This window comes from Haliotis cracherodii, unplaced genomic scaffold (assembly GCF_022045235.1).
Source record: "Haliotis cracherodii isolate W230 unplaced genomic scaffold, xgHalCrac1.p SCAF_4, whole genome shotgun sequence".
Lineage (NCBI taxonomy): Eukaryota > Metazoa > Mollusca > Gastropoda > Lepetellida > Haliotidae > Haliotis > Haliotis cracherodii.
The window spans coordinates 66,955,926-66,975,763 of record NW_027266297.1 but is presented as its reverse complement, the minus strand read 5'-3'; the positions used below and the strand labels follow the sequence as shown (position 1 = coordinate 66,975,763).

The 19,838-nt window shown below is 38.7% G+C and overlaps 1 protein-coding gene across 1 annotated transcript; it reads right to left on the bottom strand.

Moving 5' to 3' along the window:
* Positions 1-345: 345 nt before the first annotated feature.
* Positions 346-19,795, bottom strand: LOC139480426 (sodium-coupled monocarboxylate transporter 1-like). The gene is made up of 10 exons (XM_071263493.1): positions 19,460-19,795; positions 18,801-18,869; positions 11,785-11,836; positions 9,182-9,249; positions 8,037-8,117; positions 7,365-7,435; positions 1,207-1,344; positions 833-968; positions 556-644; positions 346-424 (listed from the first exon to the last, which is right to left on the bottom strand). The coding sequence occupies exons 1-10, from the start codon at positions 19,793-19,795 to the stop codon at positions 346-348; spliced, it is 1,119 nt and encodes a 372-aa protein (XP_071119594.1).
* Between the last annotated feature and the right edge of the window lie 43 nt (positions 19,796-19,838).

Genomic DNA, 19,838 nt, shown 5'->3' with positions numbered 1-19,838 from the left:
CTGTGTAAGCAGTAACACATGGGTAATAATAAATATTATAACAGAGCAGACACAATATACCACTACCAAGTAGAACTAAATATAATCGTCTACTGAACCATGGCATATTACGAAGATGCTGAACAGCTATTGATTCGCACAAGTTCTAAGAAATGTTACACAATGTTGTTCTTTGCTGCAAAATGAATGAAACGATATTTTACCCATAATTATAAATTAATAATATATACTGCTGATATACCTTGGCAGTATCTTGCAAAATAGGTAGGCAAGGCAAGTCAAATTACACAAGCCACGTTATCTTGTTTTACCTGCTATCTTTGCGATAAACAATTGCCGAACGTCTTACATTTGAGGAGCACGGGGCTTGATAAAGTCCTCCCATGTTATGTTCGCGAGAGCAGATACACCTGATGATAATGAGCTGTAATCAAATCAGTTTGAAATCGTTAATTACAGTCCAAATATCCAGTTGACGTATTTCATATACATGTTTACTTCAACATTATTAATAGATATACTTTATGGGTAGGCATAGGTTGAGACCAAACTGACCTGAGAGATGCACTGAAGAGTGCTGCAAGAAACAGTCCCGGCATTCCTGGCAAGTTTCGGAAAATGTCGAGCACCATGAAGGGTAATACCTTAAGAGTGAATAGTGGTGACATGGGATCGCATCAAATACTTTTTTCATTTATAGCGTCACAACGTACAAGAATGTTTTCCAACTGGTCACTACAAGTTCATCATTTCTGTTTGCTTTAACTGTCAGGGAAAACAAAACAATGCACAAAATTACGTACGAGGATATATCACTAATGTGTGATTGTACCTGACCAAGATTGTTGATCTGATTGGAAGCCATAGGATCGCATCTCTTGTTGTCATAGTAACCATATGCCAGAAGACCACTGCTGACCGAAAGGACTCCAAACGCAGATGAGCAGAACAGTGCAAGTAACATCGCCCTGAAAAACATTCCTTCTTTATTCTGCTTCACACACACGTTACCACTATTGCAATGTTTTGTAATGTCAGTAAATGATTAAAGATAACTGTTTCTAAAGAATAAGCAAAACACAACCTGTAGTAATATAGGGATTCGATTATTTCTTCCCGTGATGACTCAAATAGTAATTTCAACAGGAAGTCTCATATTAGCCTTATATTATCATCCATATGGTACTTGTTGAAGAATATACTTGCCTTCTAGCCTGAGTGAGTGACTTTGTCGATGTTATGCGCTGAAGATATGCAGGTTTGAAGAGAAAACCAAACCCATAGAACACCCTGGCTACGCCCACGTTCCATACAGTATGGCGGATAGTCGGATCAAGGTCAAATCTAAAGACAAGTGAGATATCTCGAGGTGAAAAAAGGATTGTTACCCATACGGGCAGGAAGAACTCGTGTAACTTTTGGATATTTGCAAAGTGCATTTTGGTGAATCTAGGTGTTCATTGGCTGGTTAAAATTCTACGCTATTTCATTGGCTGACACTGACTGCCGGAACTAATTTCGAGCTTTCACATTTCATTCACAAACCACACGTGCTTTCATTCATGAATTATATGCTGATGTCGTTCTCGCAAATGCGTGACTTTGACTAGAACAATATACAGTATCTTTTTCCAAAAAAAACAAAGTACCAATATTGTATTACTTTAACATCTATTTAATGCACAATCTTTTAACAATCGATCAAATTTCCATGGACAACTTTGATACGTCTGCTTTGTTTGTAAACAAACATGGCTGCCCACGTGACATCGATAAAGGTCGATGACCTGGTCAAAGTTGATGGCGATCTCACTGGACGTGTAGTAAGACTATGTTTGGCGAAATGCAAGTTCCCCGATTCCGACTGAGATTACTACACGAAACTGTGTCAAATGCACCACCGCCACGTCCGTCAAGTCCGTCCTTTGGCCTAACCCAAGCAGTCGTCGATGACTTAATGAGTGATGACTTTTTCGATCCACCCACACAAAACAATTCTACAAACTTTGCAATAAATGAAATTGATATTGATGACTTTTTGGCAAGTAATGAAAATGAAAATACCATGAAGAAAACAAAACTTGACATGAAGTTTGTTCACAGGTTTTTTTAGCAAAGTTTGCAAGAAACAAGGAAAGTTGAAGAAATCCCACCCAGTGAACTTAATATTCTCTTGTGCAGGTTTTTCATCTCCGCCAAAAAGTCGGATGGAACAGAATACGAACCATCGACATTAAAAGGGATAAAGGCCAGTGTTGAGCGTTATCTGAAGAGACATGACTATAAACACTCGTTGTCAGACTCCGTGCATTTCATTAAACTTCGAGAAGTTTTAAAATCTAAACAAAAATCCCTGAAAAAGCAAGGTAAAGGCAACTTATCCCAGCGGGCCGATCCCGTGTCAGATCTTGAACTAAATAAATTCCGTGAATCTGGACAACTTGGCACAAGTACACCTGATGCAATCTTAAACACGTTATGGTGGAACAACACCATCTACTTTGGTCTGCGTTCTGCCACCCCTCACAGGCGCATGCAATGGGCGATGTCATTCTCAAAAACAATGCTGAAAATAATGGGTATCTGCAGTATATTGAGAAACAATCGAAAACACGTCAGGCTGAGGGGGCACGTGACGTTGCCCCTAAGGCATGGGCACAGCCTGGTGATTTGTGCTGTTTATAAACGGTACCGGGATCTGAGACCCGCAAATTACTGTGGTGATGATCACCCATTTTACCTTGCAACCAACACACAATTTGGGGTCAAATCTGGAGAAACATGGTTTATACGCCAGCCTGTTGGTCGTAAAACTGGGTTCCATAATGAAAAGGATGGCCGTCACGATCAGGCAGCTGAAAAACGTTTAACAAATCACAGTGCAAGGAAAAGGATGATTCAAACTCTCCCTGATAATGGCGTTCCCGCACATCAGATCATGCAGGTGTCTGGTCACAAAAACATCCAGTCCATCAATCATTACTCCAAAATAATGTTTTAATTTGACGTTTACACGATATACGGCTTTTCCATTGGACGAGAGGTCGGTCACATGACCGCGAAGTTCACTTTTATATTTCAATTCAATTCTTTATTTCAGTATAAAGGCCATAGGCCCACGTACAAATACTCATTGAAAAATACAGTATGAGGCAGATGAAAGAGGGTATTAAGTGACAGTATTTCGGATTGCAAGTGCTTCCAGTATATACTTAACACAATTAGTTACAATACTAGTGCGGTTACAAGATAATAGAGTATTATATTTAAATAAGGTAGGATTGGAAGAGTAATAAATAGGTAAATACTTATTTCTTAAATATCTGTAACATGGGCAGACAAGCATAAAATGAAACTCATCTTCAATTTCCTGTAAATTACAATATCTGCACTGCCTATTACAGTACTCTATACCGCATCTTCTACCTAAATTTACCATCAATGGCAACTCGCCAATTCTTAACAAACAAAACATACGTCTATAATGACGGCTTGTGATTTCACAGAGATACTTTTCAACTGTTAGCAATGACTTATATTCCCTATACATTGATAATTTACGTATTTCACAAACTTTACAATACCAGTCCTGTTGGTTACAGTCTTTTACCCTTTGAATAAATGCATTAATAAAGAGGGTCTCATTACCAACTTCCTGCGAAATCCACACGTGGCCAAATCCATAACTGAATAATAGTCTTTTGACACAAGTTACCCATGTAGTGCGATTAACTTCATCTAAAGATTTCAGCATTAAATAACATTGCTTAGGGTATCTATAACTGGGTAAAGATAACAATTTCAACCAATATTTAATACATTTCTTGTGATAATCAATAAATAAGCCATATCTACCACATTCGCCAAGGGCAGCAACATTTGTAACATGACTTCCAATTCCAATAGTAAATTTACAGAATTTAATCTGAAATTTTTCAATTGCTGCAATTTTTGAATAGCCCCATATTTCTGAAGTGTATAATAATACAGGCTTAATTTGAATGTCAAATATTTTAAAAAGTATATGTACGGGTATGTTCTTCAAACAATGCTGTAATTTCTTAACGACGAACAGAGCCTTATTTGCCTTCTGAACAAGAGAGTTGATACCAGTCGTCCAACACAGCCGATTTGAAAATAACAAACCTAGATAATTATAATAGGTAGATACATTAACATTAACATCTCCAAACCTCCATTTCTCAGTACTCCTAAGTTTTCCACCATTTCTGAAAACTAAAATTTCAGTCTTACTATGGTTAACTTCTAAACCCCATTTAGTACAGAACGATTTAAGGATATTAAGTTTTCGTTGGAGACCAACTACAGTATCATCAATTATACACAAATCATCGGCATATAATAACAACAAAATGTCTAGAGATTCTTGACTCACAAATATTCCCCTCTCGCCGGAGGAGTGCAACATTGATTCTAATTCAACAATAAGCAAAGAGAACAATATAGGGCTAAGGGTGCAGCCTTGGCGTACACCACTTAGCGTTTCAAAGTAGCAAGTTGCTGTGCTATTTGATAACTTTACAGCCGATTTCACTTTTAAATACATATCTTTAATGACATAAAATAACTTTCCATGTATACCCTTATTTAACATGACATACCACAACAATTTTCTATTTACACAATCAAAGGCTTTTCTAAAATCAACAAATAAACAGTAAAATCTGCCATTAGCTTTAGATAAGTATTTCTGTATTAGACTTTGCAACACAAATATATTATCAATGGTGCTGTATCCAGCCCTAAAACCTGCCTGAGACTCTGGTATCTTATCGTAAATGTCACAAAACATAGTAAGCCGTTTATTAAGAATAAAAGTAAATATTTTACCCAATACATCACTAAGTGTAATACCCCTATAATTGTTAACATCAAATTTGCTGCCTTTCTTATGAAGGGGAGTAAGTAAACCTCGAGCCCAATCCTCAGGAAAATTACCACTATGCAAAATAGCGTTATATAATATAACTAGATAAGGAAGAAGATTACCCTTGCAACACTTTATCATTTCTGGTAGAACTCCATCGGGACCAGCCGCCTTACCATCTTTCAAATGATTAATAGCATGTAAAATTTCTGGTTCAGTGATTTCACAATTCAAAATATCATTTAGTTCTTCATCATTACAGACAAAACAGTTAGATTCCTCGTGTTCATAAACAAAACTCTCAGCGGAAGCAAGATTATCATGATCAACATCATAATCAGTTATATTCAAAATATTTTTAAAGTAGGAGACCCATTCTGATGGAGCTATAAACTGAGTTGCATTACTGTTTTTTGACACAAGTCCCTTCACTTGGTTCCAGAAGATCTTAGGACTACAAGTATGAGACATTAAATCCTCAAGTAATCGCTCTTCAAAAATCAATTTCTTTTGTCTACACATATTTCGATACGCATTTCTTAACTGTCTAAACTGTTGTAAATAGTTCAGATCACCAGTTATTCTAAACATATTAAGAATACGATATTTCTCATGTTTCAACTCTTTACATTCGCTATCATGCCATCTTGCTCCTGAGAATGTACATATGTTTGAGCTTGTAATTACCTTCATATCACTGACAGAAGCACAAGTAATGATCAATGATGTCAATTTTGTAACTGCACAATTAACACCGCTAGAAATTTCACCCATGAAATCATCAAAGCTATATGATGATAGCGAGTCCCGAAGTAACTCAGAAAACGCTTCAGCCTTACCAGCTTTTATAAGTGTATGAACGACACAATTTGACGTTCATACGTTTTTCACGAGACCGTGTTCTTGAAATGACGTAAACACTGACGGACTACTTCCACATTCCTGGGGAAACCCCTGGGAATTCCCTAGCACGAAAACATACATAAGCGTTCTTTCTGATCATTTAGAATCTTTATTCTTGGTCTCAGCGTTTCAGTATACATTGAGAAATGTCAGAGAGCGTGACTGCATGATTGTTCACGAATATCCTCGCTGCGGCCTATCCTGATGAACAAACGATGAAATGCACATCTAAACTATCGTTGTATCGACTCGATCCGTGCCTAGGCTGACATTGACCGTCTCCAGCAATCTATGAATTTACCTTGGTGTCTGTTTGACGCATCTTTACTCACCTTTCAATGATCGGCCAGTTGATCAATGATGACTAACACATGTAACCGCCACAGGTTCATTAACAACTTCGGAAATCCTCCCGTTACGTTTATTGTGTCGGCCATTTTGACGTCTTGTACTTGGTGTAAACATATTACGACGCGCTGTCATTGTGACTGACCTACTCAGGTAGTTCTTTACAGACCTTTCTCATCTAATGAGGATATGATTTGAACACATGTGCTGCGTAAGATGTTTCTGAAGAGCAAATTGTGCCTCCATACGCCCATGTCACTTCTCTTTTTGAGGAACTATATTACTCCGCGATATAGCTGGTTGTTTTATGGCTGTCAATGTAAACATGAAGTCACACGTACTAAATAAAATTGTATTTAGATCTCGGCCTACATCCTTTGAGGTAAGAAATTGTGATAAAAAATTATAAGAATTGACCTTCACTTTGTGTGAGTTCATTGGAGTATGAACCTTCATAGAGTGAGGGCCAAACATTGTTTGAACGTCGTCGCAAGCTCCGACGTTCATACAGTTTGGCCCTCACTCTATGAAGGTTCATACTCCAATGAACTCACACAAAGTGAAGGTCAATTCTTAAATAAAGGAGCACCAGCAACACAATATTAACAACATCCTTGCACATTCCAGCACCTCAAACTGTGCAACGGTCTGACCTAGCTTTGACTGTTTTGTAAATTTATTTGTCTCTGATAACTAAAAGTTTTATCAGTAACATGTATTATCAATTGTTATAAATTGTTGTTAAACAAAGTCATGAGTTTGCAGTTTTTAATGAGAATTCTCCATTTTTTTCTGGTACTACACTGCATATCGTTTGAATTTGACTTGGTAAGAGTGAAGCGGCTAGCAGTAAAAAGCCGCTTGTTTTCCTGCGGATGAATACATTGGAGATGGCCGGATGGAGCTCGCTTATATAGCAACACGATGCAGCACATTTTAACGACGTAAATCATCTAAATTGAGTATGGGTAATAATTAGAATAACCCACTCGATACGGGTGATTACGGAAAATATGGCCCTCGTGAAATTAACATTCTCAGGTGAAATGCTAAAGCTCGGAACTGAGAACGTTAATTTCACTCGGGCCATATTTTCCGTAATCACCCGTATATCGTGGGTTATCCTCTAATTGTACCACCTAAACCCAAACTGCTGTAAAACAATCGAAGCTAAACGACTGACTAGCTCTCTCCAGAACAACTCTCTCAAGTAATGTGTACTCACATGAATGTCAGTCTCCCTCCATCCATTACCCTGCTCCAGATTTCCTTGATTCCTCCACTGTCAATTGTCCCCTGTCATCAAGTTACAGATCAGTTATTTATTTCAAATTCTATCATTTCTGAAATACTAAGAATAAGATTACATTTCTCAAGATTACAGCATCTTGTGTGCAACTTCCTTAGACACTTTTACCTACCTTTACTTTTCCTTTCAAAGAATTACCCCCAAATGGGTTTGTTATTTTTTCTTTCTTTGCTGTTTGACGCCGCACTCAGCAATATTCCATCTAAATGATGGCGATCCGTAAATAATCGAGTCTGGACCAGACAATCCAGTGATTCATATAGGAACCAAGTCAGCGAGCCTGACCACCCGATCCCGTTAGTCGCCTCTTTCAACAAACATGGAATGCTGAAGACCAATTCTAACCAATATCTTCATCACAAATCATCGAAATCAGCAACTGGAAATTTAGACCATGCAATTGATGAAAGTTAATTATAAGGAAACAACCAAAAAAACTGTACAACCAAACATTGTTGACATTTTTTACCAAACCTTCACTTACTCATCTCAAAATGGGGTGGGATCGTCAACAACACAATGAACTCATAAACACAAAAAGATGTAGGTCATAGAAATCAATTAGTGCCTGAAAGTAATATTGGTCACCTTGACAATCACCGCTATCATTCCTATATACATTAATATATACTGGAGGACATCCGTCCAAATCACAGCTTTGAGACCACCCTGGAAATATAAAAAACACAACCAGGCAAGTGAAGGATTAATTATATATCGCTTTTCCAAAACACTGTACAGAAATAATAGCTATCCCTGATATCAAAATGAGTGTTTGCCATCTCATACCTATTGGATTGGCACTGACCTATGATACTGCTACCAAAGAATGATTATTTTGAGATGGAGGATACGTCTCAAAACAACAGCAAATAAGGGGAGTCCAACTATTTTACAAAATGAATATTATTGGTTTTCAGAAGTGGATCGGGGTTGGTGCGGGTATTGCCACGGACTGAGGGCTATCACAATATCAGCAACCCTTCTTATTCCAGTATAACCATTGTGTGAGTGACTTTTTCAGGTTTGACTCCGATTTGAAATTTTTAAACTTGAAGTCAACTGTTGACTAGTATTACAAGGTACCCTGATGTACGAGTTAGATGTACTACTCAATAATTCTCTGAATGCCCAGGGGGGCACGGGTGGCCCCGTCGTCTAAGGCGCCGCGATTCGCTGTGCAGAGTTGCGTCCCTTGGGCACGCCAGAAACCTATGATTGTGGGTTCGAATCCCGGTTCGCCCCGATTATGTTTCTAGGTTTGTCAGCACCATACCCGTGCTCTTGGGTTTCACCGGAGTGGTAAACGTCTGAGACCTGCACATTAAGCTGACACGCCGTGATATGACTGGAATACTGTTACAAGTGGCGTAAAACCCAACTCACTCACTCACTCTGAACGCCCAAATGTCCCTGTATGCCTGTGCAGCAATCGTTCGGATAACTTAACAAGGCATGTCTTTGTGACATAATCAGGAGGTATGCATGTTTAACATCTTATTGATATTCAATTAATTGTACACGAGGTGCCTGTGACCTCTAATTATTGTGAATAACACTCTGCCGAATTTGAATGACACATTAGGTCAAGCATTGCAAAAATATATATAATTGGCAAAGCCATTGACATTCCATCGGGTATATTAAATTATTCAAAGCATTAGGTTCAAAGCATTAAGCAGTAAGTTTTTTTTTTACAATATCCGGTTTTCAGAAAAGGTGTAATAACTCACAATAGTAGTATATAGAACAGCTGCTGATGATGTGACTACGATCGACCAGGTCATAGAGAAGCCTGTCACTGGGAAACACAAAAAATATATTGTAACATAAAATGTGCTGGTAATTCGAAAAGATAACGTAAACGTTTGATGATTTAGTGTGTTTTCAATCAAGGTTTTAACATAAAAGGCCTGGTGAAGTTCTCCAAGAAACTTCAGGGTAGCCCCTCCCCTCCCCTCCCCTCCCCTCCCCTCCCCTCCCCTCCCCTCCCCTCCCCTCCCCTCACCTCACCTCACCTCACCTCACCTCACCTCACCTCTTCGCACCGCACCGCACCGCACCGCACCGCACCGCACCGCACCGCACCGCACCGCACCGCACCGCACCGCACCGCACGATGATGGGACTAAGAACGACCAGGTCATAGAGAAGCCTGTCACTGGAGGAATACTAAAACTATATTGTAACATAAAATGTGTTACATTTGTGCTTCTTATTCGAAACGTAAACGTTTTGAAGATGATTAAGTGTGTTTTTATTAAGTTTGCAATAAAGGTTTTACCATAAAAGGCCTAACTATACGTATTTATTATGCCAAAATATTAATTTATGACAAAATACAAAAAGGGGAAATTTAAGATATTAGCACTCAGTTGTAGAGGCTTAAATAATACTTTTAAAAAGAAACAAGTATTTAGTGTTTTTTTTAAATATAAAAGCCTGGATTTACTGTCTGCAAGATGCATATTTCACAGTAGATCAAGAACTAATAATTAAACAACATTGGGGTAATACAGAACGTTATATTTGTCCTTTTAAAAGCAATGCAAGGGGTACAGCTATTTTATTTAATAATAATTTTGAATTCAAGGTTATGCATTCAATTATAGATAAAGATGAAGGTAACTTTGTGGTATTAGATGTTAGTATTAATGACAAAACATATACAATAATTAACTCATATGGACCAAATTCGGACAAACCAGAATTCATTAAAAAATAAAGGAACAAGCAGTAGAATTAACAGGAGAAAGAATCATTACATGTGATGATTGGAATTTAATAATTGATCAAGATAAAGACACTTGTAATTACAAACATATTAACCACCCCAAAGCAAGAAACCCTCAAAATATTTTCTGCAATTTGAATATAGAAACTTCGTAAACAAATCCATAGCATTACTTGAAAGGGAGATGGGACACAAATAAATAAACAAGATGAACTAATTCAAGAAGTTGGAGACTATTATCAGAAATTGAATAAAACTGAAGATTGCACACAGATTGATTTAGAAAACCTATTTTCTGATACCCATGTGCCAAGACTAGGTGATGGTATAGCTTCTTCTCTTGAGGGAGAATTGACTTATGATGAGGTACTTGAAGCATTGAAAAAAATGAAAAATAACAAAAGTCCGGGCCCAGACGGGTTTTCAGCAGAATTTATACAATTCTTTTGGGTGGATCTTCATAGTTATTTAATAAATGCTCTAAATTATGCATATAAAAATGGATCTCTATCAGTATCCCCCAAAACAAGGATTGATAACATGTATTCCAAAAGAAAAAAAAGAAAATAATTATTTTATAAGAATTGGCGTCCCATCTCCCTCCTTAACACATCTTATAAGTTAGCTGCAGCGTCAATTGCAAACAGAATAAAACATGTTTTGCCTTTAATTATGGTAACAAAATCTATGCTGTACACATTTAATAGAAAAAAAAAGTCACACCAATCTTTTTACTAATTCAAAAAGAAATACTTCGATATTATGAAATTACAACATGTATTGCATATTCAAATTGTAATTACGCAAGTTTCCATGCCTTCTGGTCTTCTCTACATTTGTTATTTAGAAACTCTGTATAACTATGATATATGATCTGTCCATGCTACAAACATGCCAAAAATGTCACAATAAATCCATGCACACTCTATGTATGGTATTTGAAATGTAAAATATAATGGAAAATGAAATACAAAACTAAAAAACAACAACTAAAATACAGAAAAAAGGCCTGGTTAAGTTCTCCCAGTAACTTCATGGTAGACGTTCATCACATCACATCTAATCTCATCTCATCTCATGTTGTGTGATGACCTTTAGAGGGAGTTTTCAGAATCTTCTTACTCGCGGACTTTTCTGCCCAATTGAGACTGATTATTCTCTGGAGTTTGGAATAGGTGTATCAGTGGTGTTAAACACGTCATCCAGGGTAGATTCAGGTGAAGTGCACACAGATAATATATGTGAGGTACAAAAGTGTTGAAGGTAAGGTTAAAGTTTATAGGTCTGTGTTTTAACACAGCGGCAACGCTATGAAACGGCTGCCTGTGTCACACTGTCGAGATGAGTTACTGAGGAACTACTTTGACCGAGAATCCGCATGAAAAATGTGTTGAGAGCAGTATGTGCTGTACATGTGAGGTACGGTTTGGGTGCAAAGGTGTTACAGATATATATATTTATGGTTCAAATATGATGTAAAGATGGTACACGAGTGGTGCAACTGCCAATGAGGGATGGAAAAGATGTAGCAAAATATGCAGGTTTGCTCAATATGGTTGCGGTTGAGGTGAGGTTCATGCATGACACAGATGAGGTCATTACCAGCCTGCAATGCCATGCCTTGTCCAAACAGGATGATGCACAAATAGAAAAGCTGAAAATGTAAAAACGGTAATGAGGGATTAAATATATTCTAACGGGAAAAATATCCGCGTTTTATATAAAATTAAACAGGACAGAAAGGATCCAGAAAGGGATGTTGGAGACGTGAAGGATCAATTGCTGGTTAATAAAATGATCCTTACCACCGTACCACCTCACATACATGTACCTCACGAATGGATTTTTAAGTCACTGGAATGTATTGACCTCCCCGAGCGGTTGCTTGTTTCACTACAGTTGGTAATGCATTGCTGGTCAACCCAACTTGAGACGTATTCACAAGTGACTTCAGAACCAAATTTCTATTAGAAGAGGAATATTTAGGGTAATTCTTTTGGTCCCTCGCTTTATTTGTCACTAAATCTGTTTGGATTATCATCCTGGAGGCACTCGTGAAGAGCAACCTCCTCGTGGTGAGTGCTGGGTAACGCTAATCGCTCTTCCCCCGTGTGGAACCGGGGCAGAATATTTCCACAGCACCCCATTGCTGGTCGTAAAAGGCGACCAAATTGGGCAACCTGTTTGCCGTGGGTTGCGCCCCTGTGTCGGTGGAGGACGGGATTCTTTTGGTTGAGGGCACTGGAGCCAGGAACAGTGTTCCTTTGCCCAACACACCACTTTGACCCTAACTTCACCTAGACGGGTGGTAGAATGGGCCCAATTCTATCAATCGGCTGGTCACGCCATGCCCTGTGCATGGAATGCTTGATTATTTAAAAAATGTCATCTCGGACCATTTTTGATCAGGATATTTGATGACCTTGATTATGTACATTTAAATTTTGCCTAGAGTCCTATGCCAGAAGGCGGTGGCTCATGGGCCAATCTGATGATACACACACACAGACCTCTGAATTCTGTGTTTTTATAGGAAAATACCATGGGCCGAACCAGCCTGACATTTGTCCTTTTACTAACAACAGCTTTTCATGTCTTTATTTCTGGAGTATAACACCCCTGTAACCCTGGTGTTCCAGACTGGTTTCCACTGTGGCACTGCCCCTTTTGACACTCGATTGCGGGTAGGGAGCAGGGGTGCTGAAATATTTTCTTACAACATGGCTTCCAATCCTCATTCTGGTTCATCTAAAACAAACAAACGTAGGCATGTAGATTCTCTTTCTTCTGATGAAGATGTCCCTTCACAGGTAACTGACTCGTGGCCAAGGTTCATTGTCATCTCATCTGCTGATGGCAATCCCTTAAAATTGAACCCTTTTGCAATTTCAAAGGGAATACAAAGTGTTTGTGGAGAAGTAAAAACGTCACACTTCTACGATCTGGCTCAATCCTTGTGGAATGTGATCGGAAGGCAGCAATCTGTTAATCTGCTGGGTCTCCAGCAGTTTGTTAACACACAGGTTGTTGTTTCTGAACACAAATCACTGAATTCAAGCAGAGGCATTGTGAGAGATCGTGCTCACTGTCTCGCAGACATGACAGAGGAAGACAATGCAGCTGAATTGAAAAACCAAAGTGTCACTACAGTCAAACGTTTCACTAGAAAAACTGAAGATGGACATATTGTAAATACTCAGACTTACCTTTTCACGTTTTCACTTTCAACTCTACCCAAAACGATAAAAGCTGGTTACTTTTCCATCGGAGTGGAGGTTTATGTTCCAAATACACTCCGGTGTTACAAGTGTCAGAAATTCCGTCATGGGGCTAAATTTTGCACAGCCAAGACAAGATGCTTCCGTTGCAGCAGAACTCATGACAGCTCAGATTGCACAAATGACATCAAATGTGCCAACTGTGACGGAAAGCACTTGTCTTCATCCAAATCCTGTCCGGTTTTTGAACGCGAAACTAAAATACTGAAACTTAAATGAACAAACAATATTTCTTACATTGAAGCAAAAAAGCTACTTTTTCCATCCCTGACTCCAAACAACATAACCTATTCAGCTGCTGTGTCTTCCACAAAACCAGCTCCCAAAATGTTAACAGCATCTACTCAAACAGACATCTCTTGGGTACAGGCTGACCTCATAAACCTTGGTGGCCAACTGACAACTGCTTCTCAAACAGAGAGTCCCACCCCATCTACTACACAGTCTACAACACAGTCAGAATCAGACAAGATACATGAAATTGAAAATGTTCAGGGTAAAGCCAATTTGTCCAAAAAACAAACGAAAAAGCAAATGAGAAGGGCCAGGGCACTTCAGCACTTAGAGGTGCCTTCTCCTACAAATACCCCTGTCGAGTTTCATAACCCTTTTAAACCTTTGGCGATGGATGTTGTTCCCTCAGTCCCAGTCCATGGGAAAGGGTCTTCATCTCGCTCACTATCTCCAGATGACCCACCATAAACGGCTCTAATAATATTATTCAGTGGAATTGCAGAGGGCTAAAGAATAATTTCAATGATTTACAATTATTAATACAAGATTTTAAACCATCAGTATTTTGTTTACAGGAAACATATTTTAAAGATACCGATCAACTCCAGATAAGACAATTTAATTCATATAACTATTTCTCTCCTCCAGGACCTAGAGCCACTGGAGGATCCTCCATCTTGGTGAGGCAGGGTGTTATACATAGCCCTGTTCCTCTAAATACACCCGTTCAAGCTGTTGCTGTCCAGTTAACTCTGAACATTGTGTTTACATTATGCTCACTTTATGTCCCTCCATCTTCTCCTCTCCAACAAACTGACCTTCAAGCACTCTATGACCAGCTCCCCAAGCCCTGTATCATTATGGGCGACTTAAATGGACATAATCCACTTTGGGGAAGTGCTGATTCCAACCAGAAAGGGAAGATACTAGAAGATTTCATTTCTGATAACGCTTTATGCATTTTTAACGATAATTCTAAAACCTATTTACAATCCTGGTACAGGCACCTATTCCTCACTTGACTTATCACTTACAACGTCAGATTTGCTAAACGAATTTGAATGGTCAGTCCACGACGACCTCTGTGGAGGTGACAATTTTCCAACTATTCTTCAAACAATAGCTCCCACTGATGTTCCTCGATCATCAAGATGGAATTTCACAAAAGCTAACTTGTCCTTGTTCGAGTTACTCTGTACGAGCAAATTAAATCCTGGTCGTTTTGTTGATGTTCCTGATTCAATAAAAGTGTTCTCTGATGAACTAAACAAAATAGCTGATGAATGTATCCCCAAGTCCTCTGCAAATCCACACATTCGTAAACCATGGTTTACTGATACGTGCAAGCAAGCTAGAAAGGCACGGAAGAAATCTGAACATTATTTCCGTCGCCATCCCATGGTGCATAATTTGAATAAATTTAAAATTCTTAATGCTAAAGCCAGGCGTACATTCAAACAAAATAAACGCCAATCTTGGCAAAATTATGTTTCAAAAATAAATTCATGAACACCCATGTCCAAAGTATGGAATATGATACAGAAAATTAAAGGTAAGGGTTCAAAATCTAGCATCCATCATCTTAAGGATGGAGACGAGCTATTAACTGAGAAATCTGATATTGTCAATAAGCTTGGAGAAACCCTCGCTCAACATTATTCTTCTTCTAACTATGTCCCAAAATTCTAAACTATAAAACTTTAAATCAGACAATGGGGAAGATTATAACGAAATCTTTTCCATACATGAGCTTCATACTGCACTTGACCAAGCCCATGATACTGCGACGGGAGCTGATAATATACATTATCAACTCCTGAAGCATTTACCGGAACCCTGTTTAGAAACCTTTCTGCTAATAGTTGATGACACATGGACATCGGGTGAGTTTCCTTCCTCATGACGTGAAGCCATTGTTGTACCAATACCTAAGCCTGGACGTGATCACACCCATCCTTCAAATTATCGACCCATTTCATTAACTAGCTGCGTTTGCAAAACTATGGAACCCATGGTAAATAATTGATTGGTTTGGTTTTTGGAAACCAACAAACTAATCAGTGAGATCCAATCCGGTTTTTCTAAAAACCGAAGTACAATTGGCCATTTGGTTCGTTTAGAGTCATTTGTTAAAGGTGCTTTTGTGAATAAACAACATGCTGTATCTATCTTTTTCGATCTTGAAAAAGCTTATGATACCACTTGGAAGCATGGCATTTTAAAAGATTTACATGACTTTGGTTTAAGAGGCCGCTTGCCTCAATTCGTATCACAGTTTTTAACAGATAGACCATTTCAAGTTCGTGTTGGATCAACCCTGTCTGATCATTATAATCAGGATCAGGGGGTTCCACAGGGCAGTATTTTGTCTGTCACATTGTTTAGTGTAAAAATAAATAGTTTATCTAAAGTTTTAAATGACTCAATTGATGGGTCATTATTCGTTGATGATTATATTATTTCATGTCGTGGCAAGAATATGCACACCATTGAGAGACAGTTGCAGCTGTGTCTCAACAAAATCGAAAAATGGTGTCTAGTAAAATGGTTTTAAGTTTTCAAAAGCTAAAACCAATTGTATTCATTTCTGTGGGAAATACAAGCATCATAGAGATCCAGAGCTGTTTTTAGATGGCACTCCTATCAAGGTTGTAGAGGAGGCCAAGTTTTTAGGACTCATTTTCGACCATCATTTGACTTTTAGGCCACACATTAATAATCTTAAACCTAAATGCCTGAAGGCTCTAGATTTGTTGAAAGTTGTTGCAAATACAAAGTGGGGAGGTGATCAGACAACCCTTCTCCACTTGTATAGGTCTCTGATCTGCTCTAAATTAGATTATGGCTCCATCGTTTATGGTGGAGCCTGCAAGAGCAATTTACAAAAACTGGATTCCATTCCCCCTCGGGGCCTACGACTATGTCTTGGCGCATTCCAAACATCTCCTGTGGACAGCCTTCATGTAGAAGCTGATGAACCGTCTTTGAAGCAACGCCGTATAAAATTATCACTACAATATATTACTAAATTACATTCTAACCCATTAAACCCTGCTTACAACTGTGTTTTTCAACCCCTTTACGAAGAACTTTTTCACAGTAAGCCTAAGCTGGTCCCACCACTAGGCATTCGGATTAAAACCCACATTACTGCAACCAATATTGATTTAGATAATATTGCTCCTTTCAGGCTTTTGTCTTCTCCCCCTTGGCAACTTGTCAGACCGGAAGTAGACCTTCCTCTTAAACAATTTAAAAAATCAGACACTAATCAATTAATGTATCAACAAGAATATCTCCAAGTTAGAAATAAATATAAATCCCACCGTTCCATGTTTACAGATGGATCCAAGGATGGTAGCACAGTCGCCAGTGCTACTGTCATTGGATCAAAAACCATATCATCCCGATTATCAGACCATAGCTCAATTTTCACTGCAGAGGCCAAAGCAATATTAACAGCTTTGGAATATATTATAAAACAGTCCAGCTGTAAACGGTTTATCATTTTTTCTGATGCATTATCTTGTCTACAGGCAAAAAATCGAGCTCTTCAAGTCATCCATTTATTTTGAATATTTTAGAACTTTATAATGATCTTTCAACGGGCCAATACGACCTCGGCTTTTGTTGGTTTCCCAGTCATGTATGCATAAAAGGCAACACATTGGCTGATGCCACAGCAAAAGCAGCACTCAACAAATCTGTGACACCACTTCTGATTCCATACAGTGATTATAAACCTGTTATCAGATGTTACGTCAGAGATCTTATGCAGAAGAAGTGGGACACCCAAGTAGGTATAAATAAATTACATCAAATAAAGCCAACTATCGGTTCCACCTACTTCGGTTGTCAGTCCATATTTGAAGAGGTCATTTTGCGGCGATGTCGTATTGGCCACACGAGATATACACATGAATATCTTTTAAAAGGTGAAGATCCTCCGTTCTGTATCCCTTGTGATGAAAGAATCACGGTCAAGCATGTCCTGCTTGACTGTATTGATTTTTCCATCACAAGGGATAAGTACTTCAAAGTATCATCCATTAGGGATCTTTTTAATCAGATCAGTCCACATTTTATACTTGCTTTTTTACAGGAAATTGACTTGATTGATAAATTTTGATGACAATGTATTGTAAATAAATAAATAACTTTTACTATTGATAGTATGAATAATTAACTTATATTGTAAGTGGCTATATCCTCGAAGGGGGTTAAAGTAGTGTAAAATTATTGTCCCCCTGAGAGGATATGTAAGACCACTTCATTCAAAGTAATTTATCTATCACTGTTTTTAAACGCAGAATATTTGTATATTTTGATTTTCGGCTAATTTCGTCAACATTCGCCAATAGCTAAAGGAATGGTGTAAATCCTGCTGGGGAACCATGTAGGTAGCAAAGGTACTGTAAGTCCCCTTGGTCCCTAGTAGGGTGGCCTAACTTTAGTTGTTGGTGATTAATAGCCTGTTTTTATAATGTGTCGTCTGTTGTAATCAAATCATTTTATTGCTCTAAAACTAGTTTTACACTTATGATCTGTGATATATTGCTGGTTGTTATACTGTCCTTCGTTGACAGTTTTTATATAAATCTATCTATAATATAAATGCATAAATTGTTCAAGTCACGATATGGATGAAATATTGCCGATATGACTTTAAATTAACTCACTCACTCACTCACTATCATCCTGGACCGCCTCAGTGCAGATCCCCACCACCACCTACACATCGACTATATCACTGTCTGTATAATGGGACCGCCTCCATGGTCTAGTGGTAGAGCGTCCGCCCGGAGAGCGTTAAGACGTTAAAAGATGGTACTTGTTGTTACCCTGTCCGACGCTCGGCATTAAGGGGCTAAAACAAGGACTGGTCGGCTCGGTGTCAGTATACTGTGTCTGAGTGGGGTATTCATGTTAAACTGCGGCATGGTATCTCAGTGAGCTAGCACTATAAATCGGCATCAGTCCGGACTAGTACAAGAAGCCAAACAAGCACACACACACGTACATGCACGTCGCTATATAAGTGCAATAATCTTGGACGCGACGTTAAACCCCATTTCACCTCACCTCACCTGTATAATGGAGTCTTACGTTCTGAACACACGCCAGCACAGTAGCTATGATGCGCAGAGCTCGGGATTTGAAGCGGCCTTCAAGGAACTGAAAAACAATTAATAAAACAGAAACCGTTTTCATATGTATGTCAGTAAACTCCGATCATTAAAGGCTTCTAACAATTTATGCATTCTTTAGTCCGTCAAATATCAATGAACATGGTGAAAGAGCAACATTACTACAACAATGATCTATTATTTAATCTTGAGTATCGATAATTTAAGCTCATGATTACAGATGTCGGTCATAGTTTGGAATACCAGTATCACAACAGCACCACGACCAAAGGCGCCTGTCGTATGTAACGGCCACTGATGGCCACGAAGGAGACAGATCAATGAAACTACTACACACGGAGTCACATTGGTCTTGTGCCTGTCAAACGTGCGTAAGTGTACTACCAAATGCAGCGGTGTAATACAGAGCATTATGCAACGGAGAAATGAAGAGAATCTGATGATTGTTATTCCCGAATCCACAGATTCTAATGGTTTTGCATTATGATCTACAGTTGCTTCGGATTTTCTTCTTTTAAATGCTCATTCAGAAGGGCCAGCGAATTAATGGCTCAGATCAACCACAAGAACATGACGTCAGCATAATGTTTTAGCGACAAAAAATGTTTCAAGCGTTACCTGGAATGGGCTGGAGATATTGAGTCTCTTCAGAAGGGGCAACAACAGGTATAATTCCAGAAGGTTTCCCACGGAGAAGGCTATCTCACTGAGAATCCACATGATGCCATGGCTGTACGCCTCTGCTGACGCTCCAAGCATGGTAATTGACGACGTGAACGTCGCCATCAACGACAACGCTACGGGGAAGAAGGTCATTGAGCGTCCAGCCAGAAGGTATTCCTCCAGTCTACCATGTCTGCCGACTATGGCTTGATATATGCCAATACTCACCGAGACGGCCACCATGACACCAAACACTATGTAGTCCCACTTTCCAAACGTATGAGATTCCATTGAGGCGGGAACCAAATGTTTCTAACCTAAAAGTATATTGAGA